The sequence below is a fragment of the Carcharodon carcharias genome, chromosome 8 (assembly GCF_017639515.1).
Source record: "Carcharodon carcharias isolate sCarCar2 chromosome 8, sCarCar2.pri, whole genome shotgun sequence".
NCBI lineage: Eukaryota > Metazoa > Chordata > Chondrichthyes > Lamniformes > Lamnidae > Carcharodon > Carcharodon carcharias.
This window is the reverse complement of record NC_054474.1, coordinates 160764891-160792738: the sequence shown is the minus strand read 5'-3', so window position 1 is coordinate 160792738 and position 27848 is coordinate 160764891. Positions and strand designations below refer to the sequence as shown.

General features: G+C 40.0%; 1 protein-coding gene across 1 annotated transcript; it reads left to right on the top strand.

The window, feature by feature from the left end:
* The first annotated feature begins 35 nt into the window (after positions 1-35).
* Positions 36-25937, top strand: LOC121281263 (transcription termination factor 1-like). The gene is made up of 10 exons (XM_041194107.1): positions 36-72; positions 8697-10906; positions 13434-13619; positions 14399-14477; positions 16486-16616; positions 18741-18975; positions 20097-20183; positions 21434-21499; positions 22196-22281; positions 25399-25937. The coding sequence occupies exons 2-10, from the start codon at positions 8704-8706 to the stop codon at positions 25617-25619; spliced, it is 3294 nt and encodes a 1097-aa protein (XP_041050041.1). The 5' UTR covers positions 36-72; positions 8697-8703; the 3' UTR covers positions 25620-25937.
* The last annotated feature ends 1911 nt before the right edge of the window (positions 25938-27848 follow it).

The following is a 27848-nucleotide window of genomic DNA, read 5'->3' as shown; positions in this document are numbered from 1 at the left end:
CCTTTGACCTTAGCGGAAATTCCGCTTCCGGTTTGAGAAGAGGAGAGACGCGAGGCGGGCCGGAGCTCTTGGGTAAGTGTCGAAACGTGGGACACGTCGCGATTACCTCAAGCTCTGGGCAGCAGTGGTTACCGCTGGCACAGGTTCTTGTTAATCTTTTTACATTTATAACGACAGTCGCTCAGTGTCTGAATTTAAAGTTTTATTTTTTTTTAACCTGGACGAAAAGGCTCACAGGTTGAAGCCAGGCAACCAGTTTCCGGCCTCTCGTTAACACTCGGAACATGTTGTTGCCTCGGCACCAGGTATTAAAGGGCTTTAACCATTTGTATTCTCAAAGAGGGTCATCACGCGATTCAAACCGCTGGGCGGCTGCTGAAATAGCAGCAGAAAAGGCCGAAAGCATCCGACGGGGTCCCACGGAGAAGCAGATGAAGAAACAAAAATAAAAACAGCTGGAAAAACTCAGCAGGTCTGACAGCATCTGCGGAGAGGGACACCGTTAACGTTTCGAGTCCGTATGACTCTTCATCAGAACTTAGGAAAAATAGAAATGTGGTGAAATATAAGCTGGTTGACCGGGGGGGCGGGAAGGAGTGGGGGACAGTTGGAGCTGGATAGGGGGCCAGTGATAGGTGGAGGCAAAGAAGCAATTGCCAAAGATGTCATAGACAAAAGGACAAAGGAGTGTTGACATTACCTAAAGGATGTGCTAATGGGGATATTAAGGATAGAAAGCAGGGCAAGCTAGTGGCAGATGGCCCTAGTAGGGGTGGGATGGGGTGGGGGGGAAGGGATCGAAATGGGCTAAAAGGTGGAGACAAAAACGATAGATCAACATAAATTTAAAAGTAGGTGGGAAAAGAAAAATATATCAAAACAATTATAAATTATTGGAAAAAGGGGGATCGGAAAGGGGGTGGGGTTGGAGGAGAGAGTTCATGATCTGAAGTTGTTGAACTCACTGTTAAGTCCGGAAGGCTGTAGAATGCCTAGTCGAAAGATGAGGTGCTGTTCCTCCAGTTTGCGTTGAGCTTCACTGGAACATTGCAGCAAGCCAAGGACGGACATATAGGCATGAGAGCAGGGTGGTGTGTTGAAATGGCAAGCGACAGGGAGGTCTGGGTCATGCTTGCAGACAGACCAAAGGTGTTCCGCAAAGCGGTCACCCAGTCTGCGTTTGGTCTCTCCAATGTAGAGGAGACCGCATTGGGAGCAGTGAATGCAGTAGACTAAATTGAGGGAAGTGCAAGTGAAGTGCTGCTTCACTTGAAAGGACTGTTTGGGCCCTTGGACGGTGAGGAAGGGGGAAGTAAAGGGGCAGGTGTTACACCTGCGGTTGCATGGGAAGGTGCTGTGGGAGGGGTTTGAGGTGTAGGGGGTGATGGAGGAGTGGACCAGGGTGTCCCGGAGGGAACGATTCCTGTGGAATGCCGCCGGGGGGGATTAAGGGAAGATGTGTTTGGTGGTGGCATCATGCTGGAGTTGGCGGAAATGGTGGAGGATGATCCTTTGAACGCGGAGGCTGGTGGGTGATAAGTGAGGACAAGGGGGACCCTATCATGGTTCTGGGAGGGAGAGGAAGGAGTGAGGGCGGATGCGTGGGAGATGGACCGGACACGGTTGAGGGCCCTGTCAACCACCGTGGGTGGAAAACCTCGGTGAAGGAAGACATGTCAAAGAAACTGTTTTGGAAAGTGGCATCATCAGAACATATGCGATGGAGGCGAAGGAACTGAGAATGGGATGGAGTCCTTACAGGAAGCGGAAGATGAGGAGCTGTAGTTGAGGTAGCTGTGGGAGTCGGTGGGCTTGTAATGAATATTGATGGACAGCCTATTGCCAGAAACTGAGACAGAGAGGTCAAGGAAGGGGCAGGAAGTGTCAGTGATGGACCATGTGAAAATGATGGAGGGATAGAAATTGGAAGCAAAATTAATAAATTTTTCCAGGTCCAGACGAGAACATGAAGTGGCACCGAAGCAGTCATCGATGTACCAGAGAAAGAGTTGTGGGAGGGGGCCTGAGTCGGACTGGAACAAGGAATGTTCCACATACCCCATAAAGAGACAGGCATAGCTGGGACCCATGCGGATACCCATAGCCACACCTTTTTATTTGGAGGAAGTGAGACGAGGTTAAGAAGAAATTGTTCAGTGAGAGAACAGTGAGCCAGACAGAGGAGAGAAATGGTGGATGGGGATTGTTCAGGCCTCTGTTCGAGGAAGAAGAGATAATGTATTGGGCTATAAGCCTTCATCATAGAGGAAGGGGAGTGAGCAAAAAATTTAAATAGAAACAAAAAATGCTGGAAATGGTCAGGCCAGGCAGCATCTGTAGAGAGGGAAACAGGGTTAATGTTTCAGATTGATGACCTTCATCAGAACGATTTAAATTTAATCAAAGTGAAAAGGCAAATAACATGAGGGAGTATTGGTATGATAAGATAAAAGCAAAAAAAACTGCGGATGCTGGAAATCCAAAACAACATTTCGAGTCCGCATGACTCTTCAACAGAACTATGGAAAAATAGAAAAGGGGTGAAATATAAGTTGGTTTTAGGTGGGGGGAGGTGGGACAAGAACATCTGTATAGAGGGCCAGTGATAGGTGGAAATAGACAAAAGGACAGAGGTGTTGAAGTTGGTGATGTTATCTAAAGGAAAGTGCTAATTGAGGGTAGAAGGCAGGACGAGCAAGGTACAGATAGCCCTAGTGGGGGTGGGGTGGGGTGAAGGAATCGAAAAAGGCTAAAAGGTAGAGATAAAACAATGGATGGAAATACTTTTAACAATAATGGAAATAGGTGGGAAAAGAAAAATCTATATAAATTATTGGGAAAAACAAAAAGGAGGGAGAAAATTGGAAAAGGGGTGGGGATGGAGGAGAGAGTTCATGATCTAAAATTGTTGAACTCAATATTCAGTCCGGAAGGCTGTAAAGTGCCTAGTCAGAAGAGGAGCTGCTGTTCCTCCAGTTTGCGTTGAGCTTCACTGGAACAATGCAGCAAGCCAAGGACGGACATATGGGCATGAGAGCAGGGTGGAGTGTTGAAATGGCAAGCGATGGGGAGGTCTGGGTAATGCTTGCAAACAGACTGATGGTGTTCTGCAAAGCGGTCACCCAGTCTGCGTTTGGTCTCTCCAATGTGAGGAAACCGCATTCGGAGCAACGAATGCAGTAGACAAAGTTGAGGGAAGTGCAAGTGAAATGCTGCTTCACTTGAAAGGAGTGTTTGGGCCCTTGGACGGTAGGAGAGGGGAAGTAAAGGGGCAGGTATTGCATCTTCTGCAGTTGCATGGGAAGGTGCCGTGAGAGGGGATTGAGGTGTAGGGGGTGATGGAGGAGTGGACCAGGGTGTCACAGAGGGAACGATTCCTACGGAATGCTGCCGGGGGGGGGTGAAGGGAAGATGTGTTTGGTGGTGGCATCATGCTGGAGTTGGCGGAAATGGCAGAGGATGATCCTTTGAATGCGGAGGCTGGTAGGGTGATAAGTGAGGACAAGGGGGACCCTATCATGTTTCTGGAAGGGAGAAGAAGGTGTGAGGGTGGAAGCGTGGGAGATGGACCAGACACGGTTGAGGGCCCTGTTATTGGTATAATACGCTGAGTCACCCATTTCCAGTCCTCATTGCAGGCTTGGCCCAAACATGGACAAAAGAGCTGAATTCCACAGGTGAGATGAGAGCGACTGTCCATGTCGTTAAAGTGGCATTTTACTGAGGCATCGACAAGCACTAGCAAAATTGAAGGTAACAGAAATCTGGGGAAAATACTCTCCATTGGTTGTGCTTAATACAAAGCAAAATGGCTGTGGTTGTTGAAGGGAATCACCGCAGCCCTAGAAATTGCTACAGGAATTTCTCAGAGTGGTATCCTAGGCCCAACTGTATTAAACTTCTATCAATAGCCTTCCCATAGTCATAAGATTAGAAGTCAGAATATTCATGTGGGATGATAGCATGATGTTCAGTACAACCTCTAAAATACTGAAACAGTCCATGCCCCCATGCAGCAAGGTTTGGGCTAATAAATGGCAAGTAACATTTGTGCCAAAGACAATTTCCAACAAGAAAATCTAACCATCTCCCCATTACGTTCAACGGCATTACCATTGCTGAATCCCTGCCATCAAAATTCTGGGGCGTTACCATTGACCAGAAATTTAACTGGAGTAGCCTTCTAAATACTGAGTCTACAAGTACGGGTCAGAGGCTCCTTTCATAGCACTTTCCATACCCATAATCTTTACCATCTAGAAGAACAGGGTCAGCAGACTTGGGGGAACACCCCTGCCTGCAAGTTCTCCTCTAAGTCACACACCAAATTGACTTGGAAATATATTGCCATTCCTTCTCTGTCACTGGGTCAAAATCCTAGAACTCCCTCCTTAACAACATTGTGGGTATACCCACACCACATGGACTTCGGTGGTTCAAGAAGGCAGCTTCCACCCACCCACAACCCCAACCCCTTCTCAAGGGTGATCAGGGATGTGCAATAAATGCCAGCACCATTGATATCCCAAGAAGGAATTAAAAAGTTGTCAAAAAGCTTAAAAATGGGCAATGATGGCAGGGATATATTAAAATACAGGGACAGCAAGTTGCAGAGAGGATGAAATGTGAATCCCGTTGAGTGGGAGGAATGATGGGAAAGTTTCCAGGAACAAAGTAGAAAAATGCTCAAGTTTCATGAATCATTTAGTTTAGCATAGAAATGGGTGAACTAATGTGAAAAATTGAGTTTTTTCAACTTTAATGTTACCAAGAAGGTAGTTTAGAATTCCTCAAGCTATGGTGTATCTGGCTGAATAGTTTTTTATTCATTCATGGTATGTGGGCATTGCTGGCTAGGCCAATGTTTATTGCCCATCCCTAAATGTACTTGAGAAGGTGGTGGTGAGCTGCCTTCTTGAAACGCTGCAGTAGGATTTTGATCTAGCAACAGTGAAGGAAAGGGGATTATATTTCCAAGTCAGGAAAGCGAATGGCTTAGAAGGGAATCTCAAGATGGTGGTGTTCCCATGTGTCTGCTGCCCTTGTCCTTCTAGATAATAGCAGTCCTGGGTTTGGAAAATGCTGTCTAAGGAGCCTTGGTAAGGTCTTGCAGTGCATCTTGTAGATGGTACACACTGCTGCGACTGTGTGTCGTTGGTGCAGAAAGTGAATATTTGTGGATGGGGTGCTAGGCAAGCGTGCTACTTTGTCCTGGATAGCGTCAAGCTTCGTGTGTTGTTGAGGCTGCACTCGTCCAGGCAAATGGAGAGTATTCCAACACATTCCTGATTTGTGCCTTGTAGATGGTGGACAGGCTTTGAGGAATCAGGAGGTGAGTTACTCACTGCAGGATTCCTAGCCTCTGACCTGCTCTTGCAGCCACAATATATGGCTAGTCCAGTTCAGTTTCTGGTCAATGGTAACCCCCAGGATGTTGATCGTGGAGATTCAGCGATGGTAATGCCATTGAATATCAAGGGGTGATGGTTAGATTCTCTCTTGTTGGAGATGGTCATTGCCTGGCACGTGTATGGCGCAAATATTACGTGCCACTTGTCAGTCTAAGCCTGAATGTTGTCCACATCTCGTTGCATCTGGACATGGATTGCTTCAGGTATCTGAGGAGTTGTGAATGGTGCTGAACATTGTATGAACATCCCCACTTCTGACCTTATTTAGAAGGAAGATCATTGTTGGCGCAGCTGAAGATGGTTGGGCCGAGGAAACCCTGAGGAACTCCTGCAGTGATGTCCTGGGACTGAGATGACTGACCTCCAACAGCCACCACCTGATCATTGCTAAGCAAGTGCTGCTTGATAGCACTGTTGATGACGCCTTCCATCACTTTTACTGATGATTGAGAGTAGACTGATTGGGTGGTATTTGGCGGGGTTGGATTTGTTCTGCTTTTTATGTACAGGACATGCTTGGGCAATTTTCCACATTGCTATGTAGATGTCAGTGTTGTAGCTGCTCTGGAACAGCTTGGCCATGGGCGTGACAAGTTCTAAAGCACAAATCTTCAGTACTGTTGCTGAAATATTGTCAGGGCCCGTAATATTTGCAATATCCAGTACCTTCAACTGTTTCTTGATATCACATGGAGTAGATGTTTCTAGGTATGGACATGAAAATCTGCAGCATCTGGAATTTATGAAAATCTGTTTAGTTTCCAAAATATGTATCTTCAGATTGACTATGTCATAGTGTTGATGCCCAAATGAAGATTGAGGTACACAAAGCAAATCTGATATAATACTAGTTGATGCCCTGTGGTGACACAGATAATCCAAGATCTAGTCTTCACATGGTGTAGGATTATTTGCACAAGGCGTGCAGATGTAATTCATAGATTTTAAAATTATGCACTCTTCCCTTATTTTTATATAATACTGAAATGCAGTAGGCTGTCTGGATAGCATTTGAGAAATGGATTCTGAAGATAAAATTGTTGGCTATGGTTTAAGTGGATTTCAGGTGAAACAATATGGGAATAGACCTTGGCTTGGCAGTGTGCTGAAGATTGTGGCTTTCATCCTGAACTGAGAACCAAGGAGGCCTATGCACATGTATGGTGTTGGGAAATAAATACAGTTTTGGTTTTGTCAACATGAAATTATTCCACACAAAAGCCAGGAAGTTCTGGTAAACCTTTATATATCACAGAGGTTAGGCCTCAGCTGTGTTGCCCAGAATTGGACATCCTTTAGGAAGGATGTCAATGCTTTGGCAAAGGTGCAGAGGATATTTGCCAGAATGATATCAGGGATGAGGGAGTTCAGTTTTGTGAAGACACAAAGCAAGCTAGGGTTGATACTCCCTTTAGAGCAGAGAAGGTTAAGGGGAGAATTGTTACAGGTGTTTCAAATGCTGAGGGATTTTGGTAAAGCAGATGATGAGAAACGAACTGATTCCATTGGCCAGTGGGTCAGTAACCAGAGGGGGCAGATTTAACATAATTGCCCAAAAATCCGGGGCAGAATGAGTTTTTTTTATGTAGCAAGCGATGATCTGGAACGCACTTCCTGAAAAGGTGAAAATAGATTCAATTGGATAAACTGGAAATAGAGAATTTTGCTACACTATTGAAAAAGAGCACGGGAGTGGAACTGATCGGACAGCTGTTTGAAAAGGTTGGCACAGCTACAATAGGTCAAATGGTCATCTACATTTTCTAATCCTATGGTTAAAGCTGTGGGAATTCTGTTCTTACTGTCAGATAGGCATCCTGAGGAATATACTTACCTAAAATAAAAACAGCAAATTCAGGAAAAACTCAGCAGGTCTGGCAGCATCTGTGGAGATGGAAACAGAGTTAACGTTTCAAGTCCATATGACTGAGCTCTGAAAATGAGTCATATGGACTCAAAACGTTAACTCTGTTTCTCTCTTCACAGATGCTGCCAGACCTGCTGAGTTTTTACAGCATTTTCTGTTTTTAATTCCAGATTTCCAGCATCCGCAGTATTTTGCTTTTATCTTAGAATATACTTAATTGTATTGATGGATAAAATGGGATATAGAGCTAGGTGGCATCAGTTAATGTGTGGAAACTGATCCTCTACTTCTGCATGATATGATTAAGGAAGGCTGTATAAGCAGAAGAGGAAGGGACCAAGGAGCCATGGAATCTTTTCTCTCTTCATCTTGGAGGAAGAGGAGGAGAAATCATCAGAAACCATGCCTTTGTTGTGAAATGTATAACATTGGCAGGAGAGAGCAATGCATAGGCTTGGGTTACAAGTGGATGTTAAAGTAGCACCAAAGTTGAAGAAGAGCTGATAGAGAGAGACAGTGATTGATGGACACAATGGAATAGTACAGGCTGAAGGTATTTTCATATTAACAGAGAACAAGCTAGTATTTAACTGTCCTTTAGGGGGAAAAAACTGCCCTGCTTGTGTGGTTTGGCCTTTGTGACTTGAGCCCCATACTAACATAGTTGACTCTTAATGATCCTCTAAAATGGCCTAACAAACCACTCAATTGTGTCAAACTTTAAACGGTGCACCACTACCACCTTTTTGAGGGAAATTACAGATGGGCAATGAATGTATCCTTGTCAGCACTGAGTACTGAGAATGAAGTTAAAAACAAAACTTAATGATGGCTTCTCCTATGTCATGAACCCCGAAGAGCAGCACAATTGGGTGGGTTATAGCTGAGGACGATATCAGGCTGCAGCAATTACTGTGAAAGTTTGAAAGTCTTGTCAGTATTCTCTCCAGGCTGATTCATGAAGAGTGTCCACTTGGATGATGCATTGAAGATTGACCAGCACCCACAGAACTATGTCCCAATGGGAAACAACTGGCCAAACAAGTGCTGTTGAATATATACATCCACACATGTTTAAGTATATTTTTTAAAAATCTGAAGATGAATTATAATGAATAACTGAAGGATCTCCCAAAAGGAGTGAGGAATTGCTAGATGTTGTGTTTCATTGGTTTCGCTCATTATCTTAATAGAATTCATGCATAAGAGAGCTATTTCATGACTTGGTGTCATTCTCCTCTACTGGCCTTGGAAAATGCTTAATAGTACAACAGAATATTTTGAATGATCCTGTTGCAAATGCATAAAAGAATCTCTGGATAATTTGGCAGGGTAGGGGGGAAAAAGGAATTAAGATTTTGGTTCCATACAGATGCTTGTTTGTTTAAGCTAATATTTCTTTCCATTTTTGAGAATAGGAAGATAATGATAGAGGAAGACAGCGGTATGATGCGAGATGTACGACATAAGAAATGGAAGCACAGTGACAACGCAAAGAAGAAACGTTCTTCAAAATCACTGGAAGACGATGGTCAATCTCTACAGCAGCAGTCTCTGAAGCAAAAGATGAAAAGTCCCAGGTTAGCAGGTTCTGGTGAAAAGAAATGGAAGAAGAGAAAGAAAGACAGTTTTACATCTTTAGGAGGGTGTGACAATTCCGAGACTGCTACAGCGGACACTGAACAAGACTTAAACACACAATTGTTTGTCGGTAATAGCGAAAAGAAACGGAAAAAGAAAGACCATTCTGCATTTATAGGGTGGTGTGATAGTTCAGAGACTGTTACAGTTGACACTGAACAAGATCTCCCATTTGTCAGTAATAGTGAAAAGAAACGGAAAAAGAAAAAGAAAGACTGTTCTGCATCTTTAGAAGGGTGTGATAGTTCAGAGACTGTTACAGTGGACACTGAACAAGACTTAAACACGCAATTGTTTGTCAGTAATAGCGAAAAGAAACGGAAAAAGAAAGACCATTCTGCATTTATAGGGTGGTGTGATAGTTCAGAGACTGTTACAGTTGACATTGAACAAGATCTCCCATTTGTAGGCAATAGTGAAAAGAAAAGGAAAAAAGAGAGGCACAATTCCAGATTAAATGACGAATGTGATGATTCAGAGGTGCGAAACCCCAGAGAATCGGATCGTAGTGAAAGTAAACCGAAGAAGAAAAAGAAAGACTGCCTCATATCATTAGAAGGTTCATGTGATGGTTCAGAGACTGTTACGGTGAACGCCGAACAACTCTTGCAAAATCCCCAGTTTGTAGGGAACAATGGAAAAAAACGAAAGAAAAGGAAAAAAGAGAGACTCAACTCCAGATCAGAGGAAGAATGTGATAATTCAGAGATACAAAATCTCCAGTTCGTAGGTAATGGTAAGAGAAAAAAGGAAAAATGCCATCCCAAGTCATGGGAAGCTGATGTTGCTACACAGGTGAGTTCCGCAGAGATTAAGAAAGAGGTACAATGTTTTGAGTTGATGGAGAATGAAGGCAACCAAACAAATAAAAAAACACATCATTCCTGCCCAGCAGATGAGACAAGTGTTTCAGTGTCTGCAGTAAAGACTAAACAAATACTGCAAAGTGCCAGGTTAATGGACAGTGGTAACAAGAAAAAGGATCATGTCAAGGCAGTGAGAAATGTTATAGAGATTACTGCAAAAGAGACTCTGCAAGCAATGCAGAATCCTGAGTTAATGGGTGGCAGAGATGGCCACAAGAAAAAAAGAAGGCGTTGTTCCAGTCCAGCAGAAGAGGGAGGTGGAAAATACCATTGTAAGTCAGCAGAAGGAGGTAATGATTTGGAGACTATTGAAAAGATTCCTCACCAAGAGGGTGCAATGTCAGAATCTGTTGACATTGATACAGAAACTTCAACCAAAAAATGCAAGAGGACAAAGAAGAAAATGCAATTTGAGAACAATGTTAACAGAGATGCCTCGCTTAATGATTCTGAAATTCCACAAAAATCTATCAAGCAGCCATTTGAAAATTGCAGTGCAGACTTGCAACAAAGAATTGACAAATCGTTCAAGAAACATAAAGTAAAATGCAGTCCGGAAGAGATTACGGAAAAAGAAGCAATGGACCACTCCAAGGCTATGGACATTAGTGACTTTGCAGAGATCACTGCAGAGCAGACCAAGCGAATAATGCATACTTCTAGTGTAGGTTGTCAAGAAGCTGTCAAAGCCTCCAAGAGGTACAAGCAAAAGAAAGGCAGTGTGTCAGGACATAAGAACTCTAGCAGAACCAAGAATTTGATGCAGAATAGACCTGAACAGTCTTCTGCATTGAGCAGTGAGAGCACACTTGAGGTTGTCATTATACCTGAGACCATCACAGAATCAAACCAGAGACGGAAAACTCAAAATAGGCAGAAAAATAAGCAGCAGCAGTACATGACAGGATCCAACAATAATGTTAGCATGAAAACTGTCAAGCACTTTCAGAAGGAGGAAGTAACTTTTGGGAAAGATACAACTAAAGCCAGAATGATAGACAAATCAGAATTGACTGAGCTGCTCAAGGACTTTATCCCTGATGTGGAAAAGCTGACAACTGAAACAATGTACAGCATGTATAAATATGACCTTCCAAGATTTCAAAGGTTTAAAGAAGAAGGTATGGCTAATCAATACAGAACTGCTGTTTTATTTACTTCGCAATACTGAGATTTATTGTTGAGCAATTTCTTGTATACTTTTAATTGCTCAAATATAAAGTTTTAGTTCAATACATTGTGGAAACTAAGATAATTTAACACTATATGAAAGGTATTGATGTTCTCAAATGTTAAAATTGTTTCAGAGTTCACAATTGAAATTACATAATTTATAGAGCAGATTTCCTTTGGTGTTGCTCATAATAAACCGGAGATTTTATAAGAATGGGTGCTTTGCCAAGCATAATTCCCTGGGAAATTGAATTATTATCCTTGGAAATACTGGGAAGGGAGCCTAGGGTCTTGCAGGACCAGGATAGGAACTAGTACTATTCTTGAAGGGTGTTCTCAGGGGTTTCTAGGAACATGGAATTGGATGTTCTACAATCAGTGGGAGAAGGTGAACTGGAATATGAGCGCATTGGAGAGGGAGGTTTCAGTGGTCAGATTTGGGGAATTCTGGAAGTACTGAGAATACAATCCATAAGCTTGTGAAAAATGGACAGGGCTCAATGATTTGGAAGCGAGGGAGAATGGCGAGATGCAAATGGGAGTAGGAGGAACAAGAATCCTATGGTCCAACAAGCCTGAAATGGGAATTTTGGCGCATTTGTGAAGTGGAAGCTGGCATTGTTGAAGAGGGATTGGGGATTCAGTCTAACAGTTATGGCAGGGGTCTAAGGGAATGTGCCAAACTGATAAATAAAATCTTGCATTTAATCTGTCTTCAATAAGACTTATGTTCAGAAGCTTATTGTTTGTAAAGCAATAAGTAAACAATGCTGATGAATCTCGCACATCTAAAACATGACTGTCACCTTTCTCAGCTACTCATGGCCTTGACCATAAACCATAATGCTGCACTCAAACAGCATTATTCTACTACTTGGCTGTTGGGAGGATGAAAATGTTTCTTTTTTATTGAGTATTTTTAGAAACTCACCAGATGAGAGTGTAAGTTTGACATACCTTTTTTGCGAAGGCATAGCTACTTTATAACAGCATGTTTGGTGTGCACAGAGCAGCTACTTTGGAGATCCTGGGTGAGCTGTTTATACCACACCGTACAGAAACTCGTTGTCGAACATGCAGGTGGACAACAGTCAAATTCCATTCTGCTTTAAATGATAACAAACAGTATTTATATTTTAAATTACATTTATATGAAAACCAAAAAAGATATTACCCTTTTTAATTTTGTTTAGTTGTGAATATTTTGTTAGCCTGTGCATCTGCTGCCACCACAGAAGAAGTTGTGACAAGTGGAGGTTCAAGGAGACAAATTATTTGAAAGAACTCTATTCAAGGATAGCAATTGCTCAAATAATTTATGTAGCTTACAGGGTTTCTCTGTGTGTATATTTTTAAAGAAACTTTACAATTAATCTTTAATTGTCCATTAATTTTAACTTCTGCATTGAAAGCAATATCCTTTTGAATTCAGTTCTGAATTACTTTCAAAGTAAATTACTGTTATTCAGGCAACTGTAACAGCCAATTAACACGCAGTAGTCATTAAATAAATGTATCTGTTGTTGAAGAGAAATGTTGATCAGGAGAGATCACTATACTTCCTCGTAGTATGAGGATTTTTATGGCCCCTAAACTAGCATTTAGACCTCACCTGATAATACTGTATACCATTCCTTCAGTGTTGTGCTAAAGTGTCCACTTAAACTTCCAGGCCCACAGTGGGTCTCAAACATACAACCTTCAGCTCTGAGGTGAGTTGTACTAGCTCAATCAAACTGATCCTTAATTATTACTAACATGTTTTAAGTTGCACTTCATTAATTTCTTCTCTGTGCTACTATCCTGCACTATTTTGAGGTAATATTCTATTTATCTATTAAATTTGATCAGATATGTTCTACTAGTACTTGCCAAATTAGATGGTCAAATCTTTGCACTGCTATAGCATTAGCCGGGACTCAGTGATAGCATTCTCACCTCTGAATCAGAAGGTTGTGGGTACAAATCCAACTCCAGAGACTTGAATACAAAAATCTGGGATGACACTCCAGTGTGATACTAAGGGACTGTCTGAGTACCATCTTTCAGATGAGACGATAAACTGAGATCTCATCTGCACTGTCAGGTTCGCACACCAAATCCCATGATAGAGAGCAGGGGAGTTATCCCCAGTATCCTGGAAAGTTATCCCTCAATCAACATCAAAAAACAAAATGATCTGTTGTTGCATTGTTATTTATGGGAGCATCATATGCAGATTGGCTGCACGTTTCCTACATAACAGTGACTACACTTCAAGAAAAGAAATTAGTTTATTGGTTATAAAGTGCTTTGGAAATTGTGAGGTCATGAAAGGGAGTACAGAAATACATGTTTTCCTTTCCTTCTTGCTGAATCATCTTTCCTTTATTCAGGGATGAGAAGTGAATTAAAAATAACCTATACTCGTGGTTTTGTAAAGATTTTTCTTGAAGTGGAATCCAGTAATTGCTGTAATATTTGTCCTTCGTGTAGGAATTCCAATCCGACGAGGCAGGTTTACCCAGGAAGAGAACCAGCAGTTGCAGAAAAACCTAAAGGAACTAGTGGAGTTAACTGGAATTCAAAATGAATGGGAGCTTTTTCATGTTCCTGAATCCACCCTTGAGGCGATAAGAATGAAGCGGTTGAAACAGAATAACTTATTCTGTTGCAGACTAGGTATATCTGGTTTTAGTTTCACTTTCATGCCAACACAATTCTATGTAGCAAGGATGGATCACATATATTTTTGAGTTTTGCAGTACGTTACAGCATCTGACAACTACCTCATCCAGTTATTTATACTGATGGAGTCCTTTATCTTTCAACTGTTGCTGGATTTTGCATTGATGTGCATTATTCATTGTAACATGTAAATTTCTCCTTTACACCTGTTGACCAATAGTGATTTCAAAATTTCCTCCATTAATGCCAGGAATGTTTTATTCAGTTTGACTTATGAACATATGAATTAGGAGCAGGAGTTGGTCATTCGGCCCCTCAAGCCTGCTCCAGCATTTGTTAAGATCAAGGCTGATCTGATTGTGGCCTCAATTCCACTTTTCTTCCTACCCCCTATACCCTTTGACTCCCTTATCAATTAAGAATCTAACTCAACCTTAAAAATGCTCAATGACACAGCCTCCACAGACCAAAGTCCCTCTGAGAGAAAAAAATTCTCCTCATCTCCATCTTTAATGGGAAACCCCTTATTTTTAAACTGTGTCCCCTAGTTCTACTCTCTCTCACAAGGGGAAATGTCCTCTCAGTATCTACTCTGTCAGTTCTCCCCAGGATCTAACATGTTTCAATAAGATCACCTCTCATTCTTCTAAACTCCAATGAGTATAGGCCCAACCTATCTGACCTTTGCTCACATTGTAACCCCTTCACTTCAGGACTTGCCCTTCCTTTCATCCAAAGTTAATGTTACATATTTGAAACTTCTCTTTTTACAGCTGAAGGCATTCCAAGGCCGTGGAAGTGTGTTTATCAGCGAGCAAAGAAAATGTATGATCCTAAGCGATGTAAAGGCAGGTGGGCTAACCAGGAATATCTCACTTACAAGTCATTTTACATGTAGCTGTTTAATTATTTGAGTGTTTGATGTTCTTTGTTAATGATAACCAGCTTTTGCAACAGAGACTATAAAATTTAACTTAGGGTTGGTTGTACTTAAAAATATTTTTTGGGGGTGGTGGTGAGGTTTCAGCATTTGGCATTTCTCTTTATGTGGCTGATCATTGGTGTGAATGTTGTGCCCTTTAATTCAGTGGCACATTGTACTGGTGTTTCCATTCAATTAAGTCCTACTGTGTTTGAATCTGGGGTTGTTGGTGCTTCTTCTGCTTGATCATGCGATAGCACTTAAAATCTTTTTCATTGCCAATTTTCTCCCCTTCTCCCTACGTTGTCCTAATTATTGTTCTTGTGTGAGCTTGGAGGATTAGTGTTTTCAATTGCTTCTTTGTGAGAAGTGTCACAGCTAAATCTGTCTTCACTTTGCAGCAAGGCTGACTATTTATTATCAAGCAGGTGAAATATCGGGAAATTAGAAGGTTATGCTGCTAAGTCAGGTGAAATAATGTGAGTGGTAGCTCATGTAGAGCTTAGATAAGGCATGGATTGGTTGGTCCAATGGCCCGGATCTGTACTGAAAATTCCATGTCATTTCATCAGTTTCTCCCTGGCTCCTCTTCCCTCCCCAAATTTAGGGTGCTAATGCCGGTGATAATACTCCTACTGCTTTCCCAACTGAGATAAACTAATTTTGCACAAACTGGGAATAAACCCTAGTTTCTGTTTGACTCAATTATGCACTACATTTAACAGCTGAGCCATTGGCGAATTTCTGAAATTGTTCTGCAAAGAAAAACAAGCTACAATATAAATGCTGTGTCAAGTTCAGATGCCTCTTCACGGAAGTAAGAGTTGAAGGACACTTTGGTTTATGCTTACGCATTTTCTACTAAAGTGCAGAATCAGTGAGACATTACCACTGAGCAGTGAGATGTGATGACCAGCCCTACACCGTCTTGAGATATCTACACTTCTCCAATTCTGGCCTCTTGAACATCCACAATTTTAATCCCTCTGCCCTAAACTCTGGAATTCCCTCCCTCAGCTTCACCACCTTTTTACTTTCCTTTTTAACATTCTTCTTTAAACCTAGCTGTTTGACTAAGCATTTGGTTATGTGTTCTCATTGCTCCTTATGTGGTTCAATGTCAAATTTCAGGCTGTCCTCTTTAAATGTGGATAAAACTGACGTCATTGTGCAAATTTCATGATTGCTTGTGCTGGATTTGATTATGCAGACCATTTCTTGATCTTAAAAGTACTCTTTGTTTAAATCCTTCCCATTCATAGAAAAAGCACTTTCCTTAGTATTCCCTAACGATATTCTGATTCTGGCCATGATTTGTAATTGGAAATGTGTGTCCAATCACTCTAAACAACATCAGCAAACAATCTTGCTGGGCAGCACTGTAGTTCCTGGCACTAGTTGACTTTATTTGCTATTACTTTTGTAGTTTAGTGAGTCGGTAGATAAGAAAAGATTCACTAGGCTGATTCCTGGGATGAAGAGCGGTTGACTTATGAGGAAAAATAGAGTAAGCTGGACCTTTACTCATTGGTGTTTAGAAAATTGAGTGGTTGAAACATAAGATTCTTAGGGGGATTGACAGGGTAGATGCTGAGAGGATGTTTTCCCTTGTGAGGGAATCTAGAACTAGTGGCCACAGTTTCAAAATGAGGGATCTCCAATTTAAAACAGATGAGGAATTTCTTCTCTCAGGGGTCATTAGTGTTTGGAATTCACTTCCCTGGTGAGTAGTGGAGGCTGGGTCATTAACTATATTCAAGCTGAGTTAGATTTTTGACTGACAAGGGAGTCAAGGGTACAGACAGGAAAGTGGAGTTAAGGCCACACCAGATTAGCCATGATTTTATTGACTGACTGAGTAGGCTCGAAGGGCTGAATAGCCTACTCCTCCTATTCCTTATGCTCTTCTGAGATTAACTATAGATGTGTTGTCATTAGATACACAAAAGAAGAACTGGAGAAACTGCAACGCTTGCAAATTGTGCATGGAAATCACTGGAAGAAGATTGCCGAACTCATGGACCGGACTGATGTATCTGTTATGGGTCGAGCAAAAACAATAAAAAGCTGTAAGTTAAATTACTAAAACATTAATTTCTCTCTCTCTCTTTCCCCACCCCCCCCCCCAATGAAATTCAGTAAATTTATAGTCACCAACTCTGTTAGATATCTACAGTAGCCTTGTAATGAATAGGAATACAATAAATGTGGAATTATTTTGTGGTACAGGGTATTTTATGTAATTCTGGTCAACCTAAAAGCTGACCTGAAATCTAGACTTAAATATCTAAACAGTGGCCTAGATTTTACAATCAGCAGTAAAGTAAAGGTGCTCACCACTGATCTCAAAGAAAGTTCAGAGATCTAGCGATCTCTGTGGCAAGAACTTTAACTCTCTTGCTGTGCAGTGAATTGTAGCGTTCTTTAATGAGGATTCCCAAGGTGGAACTGCAGTGATGCCACCAAGCTGTCTAAGCAGCCATTCATATTAAAGGATTCTCACAGCCAACCAGGAAATGAAAAGCACTAAAATCAAATCAGTTTTTTAAAAAAGTTACATAGAGCAAAATAAATTTGGACATGCTGTGCACAAATTGGCTTCCTTACATTACAACAGTGGTTATATTTCCTAAGTACTTAATTCACTGTGAAGCACATTGGAACACCTTGAGGTAGTGAGAAAGTGCTTTAAAAAAGCAAATTCATTTTTGTGTAGAATTTGCAGTGCTGAATAGGCCATTCAGCCCAATTCATCTCTGCTGGTGTTTATGCTTCACACAAGCCTCTTTTCGCCCCTCTTTGTCCAATCCAATTAGCATTTCCCATATATACGCTTCTCTACCACTGTCCGGCTAGGTGGGACTGCAACCGCCTGGTTTCATTCTTATGTATCCAATAGATGGAGAATTTGCTTCTCTTCCCATTCCCACATCATTACCTCCGGTGTCGCCCAAAGATCTATCCTTGGCCCAATTCTTTTTCTCATCTATCTGCTGCCCCTTGGCAACCTCATTCAAAAACACGGTGTCAGTTTCCACATGTATTCTAATGGCACCCAGCTCTTCTACTTCTTCACCTCTCTCAACCCCTCCACTCTCCCAATTTTCAGACTGCTTGTAGGACAACCAGTCCTGGATGGACATAAGTTTCCTCCAACGCAGTATCAGGAGGACCGGAGCAATTGTTTTCTGTTCAACCGCAACCTCAGTTCCTTAGACACTGACTCCACTCCTCTCACCGGCAGCTGTCTGAGGCTGAACCAGACTGTTCACAACCTTAATTTCATGTTTGACCCAGAGCTGAGCTTCCAACCACGTAGCTGCTTATTAAGAGTGCTTATTTCCACCTCTCCAATATCTGTTCCTACCTCAGCATATCTGCTGAAACCTTCATCCATGCCTTTGCTATCTGTATACTTCTCTATTCCAAAGCACTCCTGGTCTCCTATTTTCTACACTGTGTAAATTTGAGTTCGTCTAAAACTCTGCTGCTCATGTCCTAACTCGCACAAAGTGCCATTCACCCATCACACCTGTGCTTGCTGAACTATATTACCTCGAGGTTAAGCAACACCTTGATTTTAAAATTTTCATCGTGGTCTAAAAGTCCCACAATGGCCTCACCCCACCCTAGTTTTATAACATTTTCTAGCCCTACAACTCTCTGAGATATCTGCATTTCTCCAATTCAGTCTTGAACATCTCTGATTTTAATTGCTCCATCATTGGCAGCCAAGCCTTCAACTGCCAAAGCCCTAAGCTCTGGAATTCCCATCCTAAATCTACTCACCTCTCTACCTCTCTTTACACCTATAAGACACTCTTTTTAAAGGCAACCTCTCTCATCAAGATCTTGGTCATCCACCCAGAGGTCCTTACTGGCTTGGTGTCAAATTTTGTTTAATAACGCTTCTTTGAAGCACCTTAGAACATCTGACTATGTTAAACAGCACATGTGTAAATACAAGTTGTTATTTCTGTTCAGAAATGATAAAAAAGTATCTAAATATTTTATTTTACTGCTATAGTAATGGTGTTCTTGTACCGTATACATCCACAAATTGAGCAATGTACCTACTGTATTGAGGAACATAATATTTGATTAGTTGAAAGTCTAGTTGTCTAGATTTTTATTTGATTAACCGATTGTGGTCAAAAATTAAAATTTCTTAAATAGGTTTTCTTTTTAAACAGCTTTGAACGTTGGACCCTGGAGTAAGGAGGAGGAGAGGGCATTAATGAAGATAATGGAGGAGGTTATGAAAAATAGAATACAAGAAGCATCCCACGACCTAATGAACACACCTTCAAATACAAACAAGAACAAACTTGTTCCAATCCTTCGTGAAAAACTATACAAGAAAATTCCTTGGTCTGCAATTGCAGACCAAATGGAGCACAGAAACTGGATGCAGTGCAGGCAGAAATGGTGAGCCATTAGTTGATAGTGAAGATTTTCATTCTTTTAAGATTTGGAAGCATTATAGTTGTAAAAGTTACATGAACTCTCTTTCCAATTAAATACAATGGTGAGCACAAAATACAAGGTGAACTTGAGAATCCTCAGTATTTCTGTGGACTTTGGGCTATGGCCATGGTTGATAAGTCTCTCGCTCCTACTAGGAATTACGCTATTTTGACAGATTAACTCTTGCCTCTGTCTATAATCCATTTCATAACATTGAATATAAGGCAGTCTATGGATGATATTGTAACAGGTCACAAGTACAAGCATTTCGTCAGCTGTGCTTTGTCTTAGTTTGCTGGTTTGGGATGGAACTCACTCTGATTTTGGTTACAATGTATCTTTTAGTCACGTTGAGGTTATTTGTGGAATTCTGCTGTATGTATCAAAAACTTGTTTTATAACTGGATTGTCAAATAATCATTTCCTGTAGGGTTATGCTGACCTACAAGTTTTACTAGTTGGACTTTAACTTTGAAACATTGGACAATTCCAAGATTTTTTTTCTTAATAATTAGCAATGTCAAACAATTTCAACAGCAACCTGCATTTATATAGCTTCTTTAACATCGTAAAACATGACAAAGCCCTTGGGTTACTGCCACAGAAATTATTGGACAAGCTTGTTTCTCATCTCTTAATATTATGATGCACCCAATATTTTGCAAATCATTATACACTTTTTTTAAGAACTGGGGGGTCTGGGCTGCTAAACAAATTCCTGTAGCTAAGACTGGCTTAGGTTAATCCAGCATTTGTACTTGAGTGCTAAGAAGGAACCTGAGATGTACCTGGAATGTTTGAAAGGAATGTTTGATGGTATTAAAATGTGACTAAGAGAGAATTTGTATTTTGGGAGAGTGCGTAGTCTCCTGCACAAGAATTGGATGCCACATTGGTGCAGTGTAATTTGATGCATTGGTTCACCAAAGTACCCAACTAAAGCCAGCCATTTGCTGCTGGGATTAAATTCCTTGGTGCAATATAGTTATCAGCTGTGTTAAATCACCACAATTAAATAATCGTTGTCTTTAAAATCCCAAAATGATTGCAGTGATTTTGACTTTCTTTTTATTCTGTGATAGGATGAACATCCTGAGTACAAAAATGTCTGGAGGGGTGAAACCCTTACAATTTAACAGCTACCAGACAAAAATCAATCTCATCAAAAGGTAAAACGTACACTTAAGACTAGTATTAGGCAACAAACGGTAATATTGTTGAGTAAAGGCTTCATATTAAAGCATTCATACAATAAAATGGAAAACTTAATTTCTGGGTTAAATACTTGGTAAAAGAAATTGCAGGGTAACAAATTTAACTTGAAGACACTATTGCTGTTGGTAAAGATAGTACAGTGACCATCCTCTAGTGTGCTGTGTAAACAATCTAATGGCAGAAATTGAGGTTCTCTAAAATTACAATAGCCCAGATTTTGCAGTATTAACAATGACAAAACTGTCAGTGTTTGCTATCATTACTCCTCTGAAACTGATAGTAACTTCTGGACTAAAAACTGGAAATGCTCAGCAGGTCAGGCAGCATCTGTGGAGAGAGAAACAGAGTTTAACATGCCATAGAATCTTTTACGTCCTAGCTGAGAGGGCAGATGGGGTCTCCGTTTAATGTCTCATCCAAAAAACTGCAGCTTCAACAATGCCCGCATTCTCAGTACTGACTGGAGAGTCAGTCTTAATTATTGTGCTCAGTCTTGGAGTGGGACTCAAACCCTGGGTCTTCTGACTTAGGTTATGAGCTAAACCATGACTGGTAACAAGGGGAACCCTATTATGGTTCTGAGATGGGAAACGATGAGAACAGAAGTGTGGGAAATGATGGAGACTTGGTTTAAACTTGTTCATTTTTAACTTTTTCCAGTTGTGACAAAAGATCATCAACCTAAAATATTCTTGCTTAGAATCTGTTACATTCTAACTTTTCCCAGTTTTGATGAAAGATCATTGACCTGAAGCGTTAACTTTGTTTTTTCCTCTTGTCACAGATGTTGTCAGACCTGCTGAGCAGTTCCAACATTTTACATTTTAATTTGATTTCCAGCATCTGCAGTATTTTGCTCTTTGTAGCAAATTCTGGTGTATATGTTAAATACGGAAATCCAAAAATTGGTGTCAGTGATTCTATGCTTCCCCCTGAGAAGTGGTTGTTGAATTCCCCTATAGACTGCAATCAAGATGAATCACTAAACTAACAAATTTTACCTTTACACTATTAGCCTCGCAATAAAGACTGTTGGAAAAGTTTTTCACCTCGTTGAATGAGGTATAATCAGATTTTTTAAACGTGTATTAAATTCATAATTACTGCTGTAACTGGATACTCTGTTTTAATTTTTGTGAGAGAATTGTCAAAATGGTTGTTGATGAAAACTATAGGGAAGAATCCTATATGTTGTATTTTGCAGGTTGTACCTTATGGGCGTCAGTGATGTTGGTGATGTGGACTGGGAGGAACTTTGTAGCGTTATTGGGTAAACAACATCATCTTTTTCATATTTATAATGCAGTAACATAAAGGTAATGGCAGCTTTTGGTAGACATGGTTGGCTTTGTGGTCCAAAAACTAATGGGATCGGTTAAGTGTGGTGTGATAATCTTGTGGAGGTCCCACTCTGAGCTCCGTCCAGTGGATTGATGCCTGCTTTATTTAATAAAGAAAATCTTCCTAAGGGGATGTGTATTTAATTTTCAATCTACAGTTTTTGTAATGCTCCAATTTCATACCATCTCTTCTGAGACTCCAGTTGATGCTTCTAAGACTTGATTGTTGCCATTGTGGTTTGTGACATTGCCTAAATCCCTTTAATTGGATTACTGTGTTATTGTTTCCAGTTACCTATTTCTATGGTGGGCTAACATTTTAATACTTAATTGGCATTCTGTTGACATTCTATTGTTCTAATGTTACTGGTGAACTTCATTCACTTGTCAGATGTACATGCATTACCTCACGACAGACTCTTAAAAGTTTGTGTAGCATTGAAAATATGAATTTATTTTCTGTTCCAATGATTCTGATTCTTACAATTTCCTTGCCTGGATCTCACATTGGAATTGAAAGTAAAGTTCTGTTTTTCAACAATAAGTTGAATGTGATTTTAGTATTTGTTTATGGGATTAACAAAGAATTAATGTGTACAATTATATCCCTGTTTATTTTTTTCTAGAGATGTCCCTCCCCTTGTCATTCAAAAGATGTTCTATAAATTGAAAATTCGCTATGTACCTGATTGGCCCAGGAAATCCTTTGGAGGTCAGTATCCTAATTCACTGACTGTATATTTACTGGTAGTATTACTTTTTATGTTTCCACCTCATATTCTTTATGAGAACAGAGGGAGGTCTTCTGATGTTCAGCTTGTTAATGCAGAGAGTAGTTGAGCCATAGGTCCCAAGTTTATTCTCCAGTCTTCTTATTATTTGATATCAGTTAAGGCAGTAGTTGGGTGGTACAATTGGCATTGTCATAATTATTTCTAGAATTGGAAAGGCCCTTGCTGTATTTCTGATATTACCGGTGATGTTGATTCAATTGTCAGATGCATTTATTGTTTCTGTGTGCTGGAAGGTAACCTTTTGATTTTAAGAGTTTGCTTTACAGTTTTGAAGATATAAATTTATTTTGTTCCATTAACTTTTAATTCTCAGGAAAACACGTCCATGAATTTCACAATATAGAATTGGAAAAATTGTGGGAAAACAGAATTTTCATCATTTGTGCTTCTCCAATTAGTTCTGAAACTTTACTCTAAGTTATACTGTCTGCTTCACATCAATCTGTAACTGAAATTGTCTTGTCATTCTGAAATGGTAGCAGTAGTCATAGTGTCCGTGGGGATTTTATCACACTTCTGAAGGAGGAAGGCTGCAACAGTTGTTAGTTGTGTGTCTTTCGATGCTGAATGTATGTGAACAGTGGCTTGTAGTCTCTAATTTTTCTCTTTCTATTTTTACACTTCTATGTGCTCTTTAAATTGTAGTGCTTCATTGTAGCCTTTAAATATTTGTATCTGTGTGGTGATATTTAATTCACCAAGACAACTAAGCAGTTTAATTGGAATCTCTAAATTCCATTGTTCAGAATTGTGTCATTTGGATATTTATATGCTGTTTGTATGTACCATATATAAGGACAGTTTACCAAAAAAAAAGCCTCACAAGTTGTGGTGGCAGGCCCATTCGTAAGAGCAGTTGCAAAACAACTAAAAGGAAAAGCAGTACTCTAGTCTTTGGTCTTTGAGGAAAGCATTTTAAGACAGCTCTCATACTGGCATCTTGATGCATGACTTGATCCTTTCAGTTTTGACACAGCCTAGCAATCCAAATTGCATAAGCACTGTAATTCAAGTCTAAGATTCCAGCAACTGGGTTGGAGCAGGAACAGATATACTAACATCTCAATCCAATAATTTTCATATAAAAACTGAAGGACCCTTACTGGCAGCCAGCCAAGCTTGTTCTGAGCAAGAATCTAAGCAAACACTGTTTAGGAAAATGAACATGAAACTTGGGACAGATTTTGTAGTAATAATAACAGGTGAGGCTGTCTGTGCTCACCAATATTAAGCATTATTATCATGGGGAAATGGTAGTGTAGTGGTAATGTCACTGGATTAGTGATCTAGAGGCTAATTCTCAGAGGATATAAGTTCGAATCCCACCATGGCAGCTGGTGGAATTTGAATTAAATTAAGAAACCTGGAATATAAATCTAGCCTCAGTAATTGTGATTATGATAACTATCATAGATTATTGTAAGAACCCATTTGGTTCACTAATGGGCTTTTAAGGAAGGAAATCTGCGACCCTTACCCAGTTTGGCCTACATATAAGTCCAGAACCACAGAAGTGTGGTTGACTCTTAACTGCCCTCTGAAATGGTCTAACAAGTTACTGAGTTCAAGGGCAATTAGGGATGGGCAACAAATGCTGGCATTGCCAGCGATGCCCATATCCTATGAAGATTTTTTTAAAAAGAGTAAATCAGAAAGCAACTTCCAATGTCTGACATGCACGATAAAACACAAATCAGGAAGTGTTATCTAAGTCACCTGTTCCTCCACAAGCTTTACTACACCAGTGTCTTGTTCTTAGAATCGGCAGTCAAAAATGTGAAGCTACTTACCCACTTGATACCTACTAAACAGTAGAAAAACTTAGTGCTTGTTCATTCAAGTCATTGACAACATAAGTCTTAATTACAACCAACCTCTCTGCTACTGAAAATATACTGGTACACAAAGTGTCTCATTCCTTCAGATTTTAATCATGGTTGAAGCCTTAAAAAAATAAAATCTCTCTTAAACCCATCTTTCTTTCATCTTTGTTTTCTATACATGATTTTACATTGAATTAAGTACTGTATTCTAATTTGAACTTCCTGGTTTAGACTGTGGGTCTCGGTAAAGATTCTTGAATCTGAAGAAATGCTGTTGCTTGCCCTGCTCATAGATTCCCCTGTGGAGAGCAACGCACTGAACTAATTACTGCAAGTTGCTGCAAAAAAAGCCCACTAAAAATAAGTGTAATGAACAGCAAGTGCACTTAGTTTGTCACTGACCACAAAACTTGGGCCATAAAGTATATGTGTTTGCTGGGGGACAAAAATGCGATTCTTTTAGCAAATACTTTAATAAATAACTAAGATGCTTAGTGCATGAGATGTCTATTGTACACCAATACTTACCATGTCCTAGCTTTCTCAATAGCAAGTCCTGAAAATTGCATGTTGGCTTCTGAATTTTGGAAACCTATATTTCATTGTTATGTGTATAAAATAAATGTTTGGTTTCTGAAATTGCATTGAATTCAGGATTTCTGCTGGTTTGAAACTGCCCCTTATGTTGTAAAAAAGGATTCTTTTGAAGCTATATAGCTAGAAAAAAGTGGGAGGCATTATCCTGACTGCTGTTGCTCTCCTGCACATTGGTAGTTATTCAACATGTTCACTGCTAACTGTTCCAACAAATAAATTGTGTGGAAATGCAAACCGGCTAGAATGGTTCTTGACCACATGGGTTAAAATAGAATCTGCATCCATGTGCCTCAAGATTGCTCTGCATTTTTAGGAGAGTGCTTGGTTGAGTGTAATTGAATTTGAATTCGCAACAATATGGTAGGCAAATCCAGGACTACAGAATTGTGCTGCAGATCCTGGTGAAATGGCAATCTCACGCTGCTTTGCAAATTGTGTAATGAAAGCAGTTATTACATTTGAGTAAACTTTTGTATTTATTTTGTGAAAGCCCACAACTGAAATTTTATTCACGAATATTAAATGACTAGGTTTATTTATAATTTTGTTAAGGACAGTAACCTGAACAATGCCACGTAGTGAAAGTCAAATCTAACTTTTTTAAACATTTTATAGGAATTGTGGACTTTCTGCATGAACAAATAATTCCAAAATTGGAAGCAGTGCTGAAGGAAAAGAAAGACCAAGATAACAGGTTTGAAGCAAATGATCTTTTTCAGCCACAACAACATGAGTTCAAATTAAGAGACATATTTGACGACAACGACGATGAGGAAGATGGAATTGAGAAAATATGTGCATTGGAAGAACGTACTGGAACCTATCTGAAAATGTGATCCCACAGGCATGATTTTCTGCCACATGCTTTGTAATTGGCACTTGCGTTACAATTTTGAATGAAATACCGACAGTACAAAAATGTTGACAATCACATTGTGATCGAGACTTTCGTGGTTTTATTATTACTGTATGCAAGGTAGTTTTTTTATTAATGGATGTTGGCATCACTGGAAGGCCAGCATTTGTTGCCAATCCCTAATTTGTACCAAATGATAATTGTCAAAGGTCAATCCTTCAGAAAATGTACAGAAATATGAAAATAAAAATTCAATCTCACTGAGAAGCATGACACAAATAAACACTTTTGCACCTTTGATTAGCTGTTTACACAATGTTATAATGTTGATAATGGTTGGCTTGTGTAAATGTTTTTAAAATTGTCATCGACTTGAAACGTTAATTCTGTTTCTCTCTTCACAGCTGCTGCCAGACCTGTTGAGTATTTCCGGTATCCTATTTTTTTTAAGTGTTCAGGATGTTCAGCTTGATTCCTTACAAATGTGTGTGGGAAGAAAGGAGGCTTGCTTGGAAAGTCAACATGAAATTGGTTTGCTGCTGTTCAACTACTTGGCTTAATGTCTTGTATTAAAATGATCAGGCATAGTAATCATACAACTAAAATTTAATTATCATTCTTAGTTCAGTTGGAAAGTCTCAAGGATTTGGCATAAATCCTGAATCTGAAACAAAAAGGGACATATCACAAGAAAAATATTAAAAGTAAGCTTTCATTATATAAACGTCACAAATGTCCAAAAGGCCTTTTTAAAATTAGTGACATTGGAACATAGTGACTGTTTGTTTCATCTAGATGAATACAGAAATTGTTTTGTATGCACAGTCCTACAAACAATAACTTTGATGAATGGCCAGTTAACTTTTTGGTGGTGGTTGAGGGCCAGGATGGAATCCTTACACTTTCACAAATAAAAGGCCAGTGGGATTTCAGTTCAACGTATTTGAAAGGCAACACCCTGACTCTTGCTGCTGAGTGTCATTCTCTACTATGTGGTCAAACCTGGATTGGGGCTTGAACCTATAACCAACAGGTAGTTAGTTGTGTTACCTGGGGAATACAAGAACCAGAGAAGGCCATTCAATTAGATCGTGGCTGAACTTTATATTCCTGTCTTTGTCCATATCCCTCAATACTCTAAGCTAACAATATTCTATCAATTGCAGTTTTAAAACTAATAATTTGATAAGGTACCACATCAAATGTTATTGTGGAAAATAAAAGTTCATGGTATAGGGGGTAACATAATAGTGTGGATAGAAGATTGGCTGGCTGGCAGAAAAGTGATTGGCTAGATGTGACAAGTGGAGTCCTGCTGGGGTCTGTGTTTGGGCCTCAACTTTTTACAATTTACATCAGTAACTTAGATGAAGGGAGTGAAGGCAATGGTAGCTAAATTTGCAGATAACACAAAGATAAGTAGAAAAGTATGTTGTGAAAAAGCCATGAGCTTGCAGGTGGATGTAGATAGGTTGAATGAGTGGGCAAAAATCTGGCAGATTGAACATAATGCAGGAAAATGCAAGTTGTTCACTTTGGCAGGAAGAATAAAAAAAAGAGTATTACTTAAACAGAGAATGACTGCGGAATTCTGAGGTGCCGGGGGATCCAGGCTTGTGAAATATTGACCTTTATCACAACGGAGTTGGAATACAAAAATGAGAAAGTGTTACTTATTCGTCGGAGCCCATATGGAGTATTGTGTTTAATTTTTGGTACTACACCTAAGGAAAAATGTATTGGCGTGTAGGAGAGATGCAGTGCTCTCTGGTAGGACAAAAAGAACAGCCACTGCTGATAATTATGCTAGTTTGGGATACTCAATTCCTATTGCTAGAAAAGCTGCATAAAGTTGCACAAAACCAGAAACCTTTACAGTCTGAAATCACAAGCATAACTCCATGGGACAACTAATGAGGAGCTCAAATATATATCATCTGGGTCAGTGCAATCTGACATGAAGGGTAATGTTCAGATTTCACACTGCTGGCAGTGCACATTGCAAGTTTAGGGACATGATTTGCAGGTTATTACAACACCATATTAACACATATTTCCCTCTGTTCTTTGTCACCCCACTACTGAACATTAGGCAATCTGGTAAGTGTGTGTTGATCAGATTCTTGCCTACTTTAGCACCTAGACAATTTTCCACCATGGTTCCAGATGGATTGAGTTTGAATGGCAGATGCAAGTAAGTACAAGTCAC

Coding starts and splice junctions, on each gene's coding strand:
- LOC121281263 (XM_041194107.1), top strand. CDS start 8,704: ATGATAGAGGAAGACAGCGGTATGATGCGAGATGTACGACATAAGAAA. Junction 13,620..14,398: donor CTTATTCTGTTGCAGACTAG/GTATATCTGGTT, acceptor CTCTTTTTACAG/CTGAAGGCATTCCAAGGCCG. Junction 20,184..21,433: donor AAAATCAATCTCATCAAAAG/GTAAAACGTACA, acceptor TGTATTTTGCAG/GTTGTACCTTATGGGCGTCA.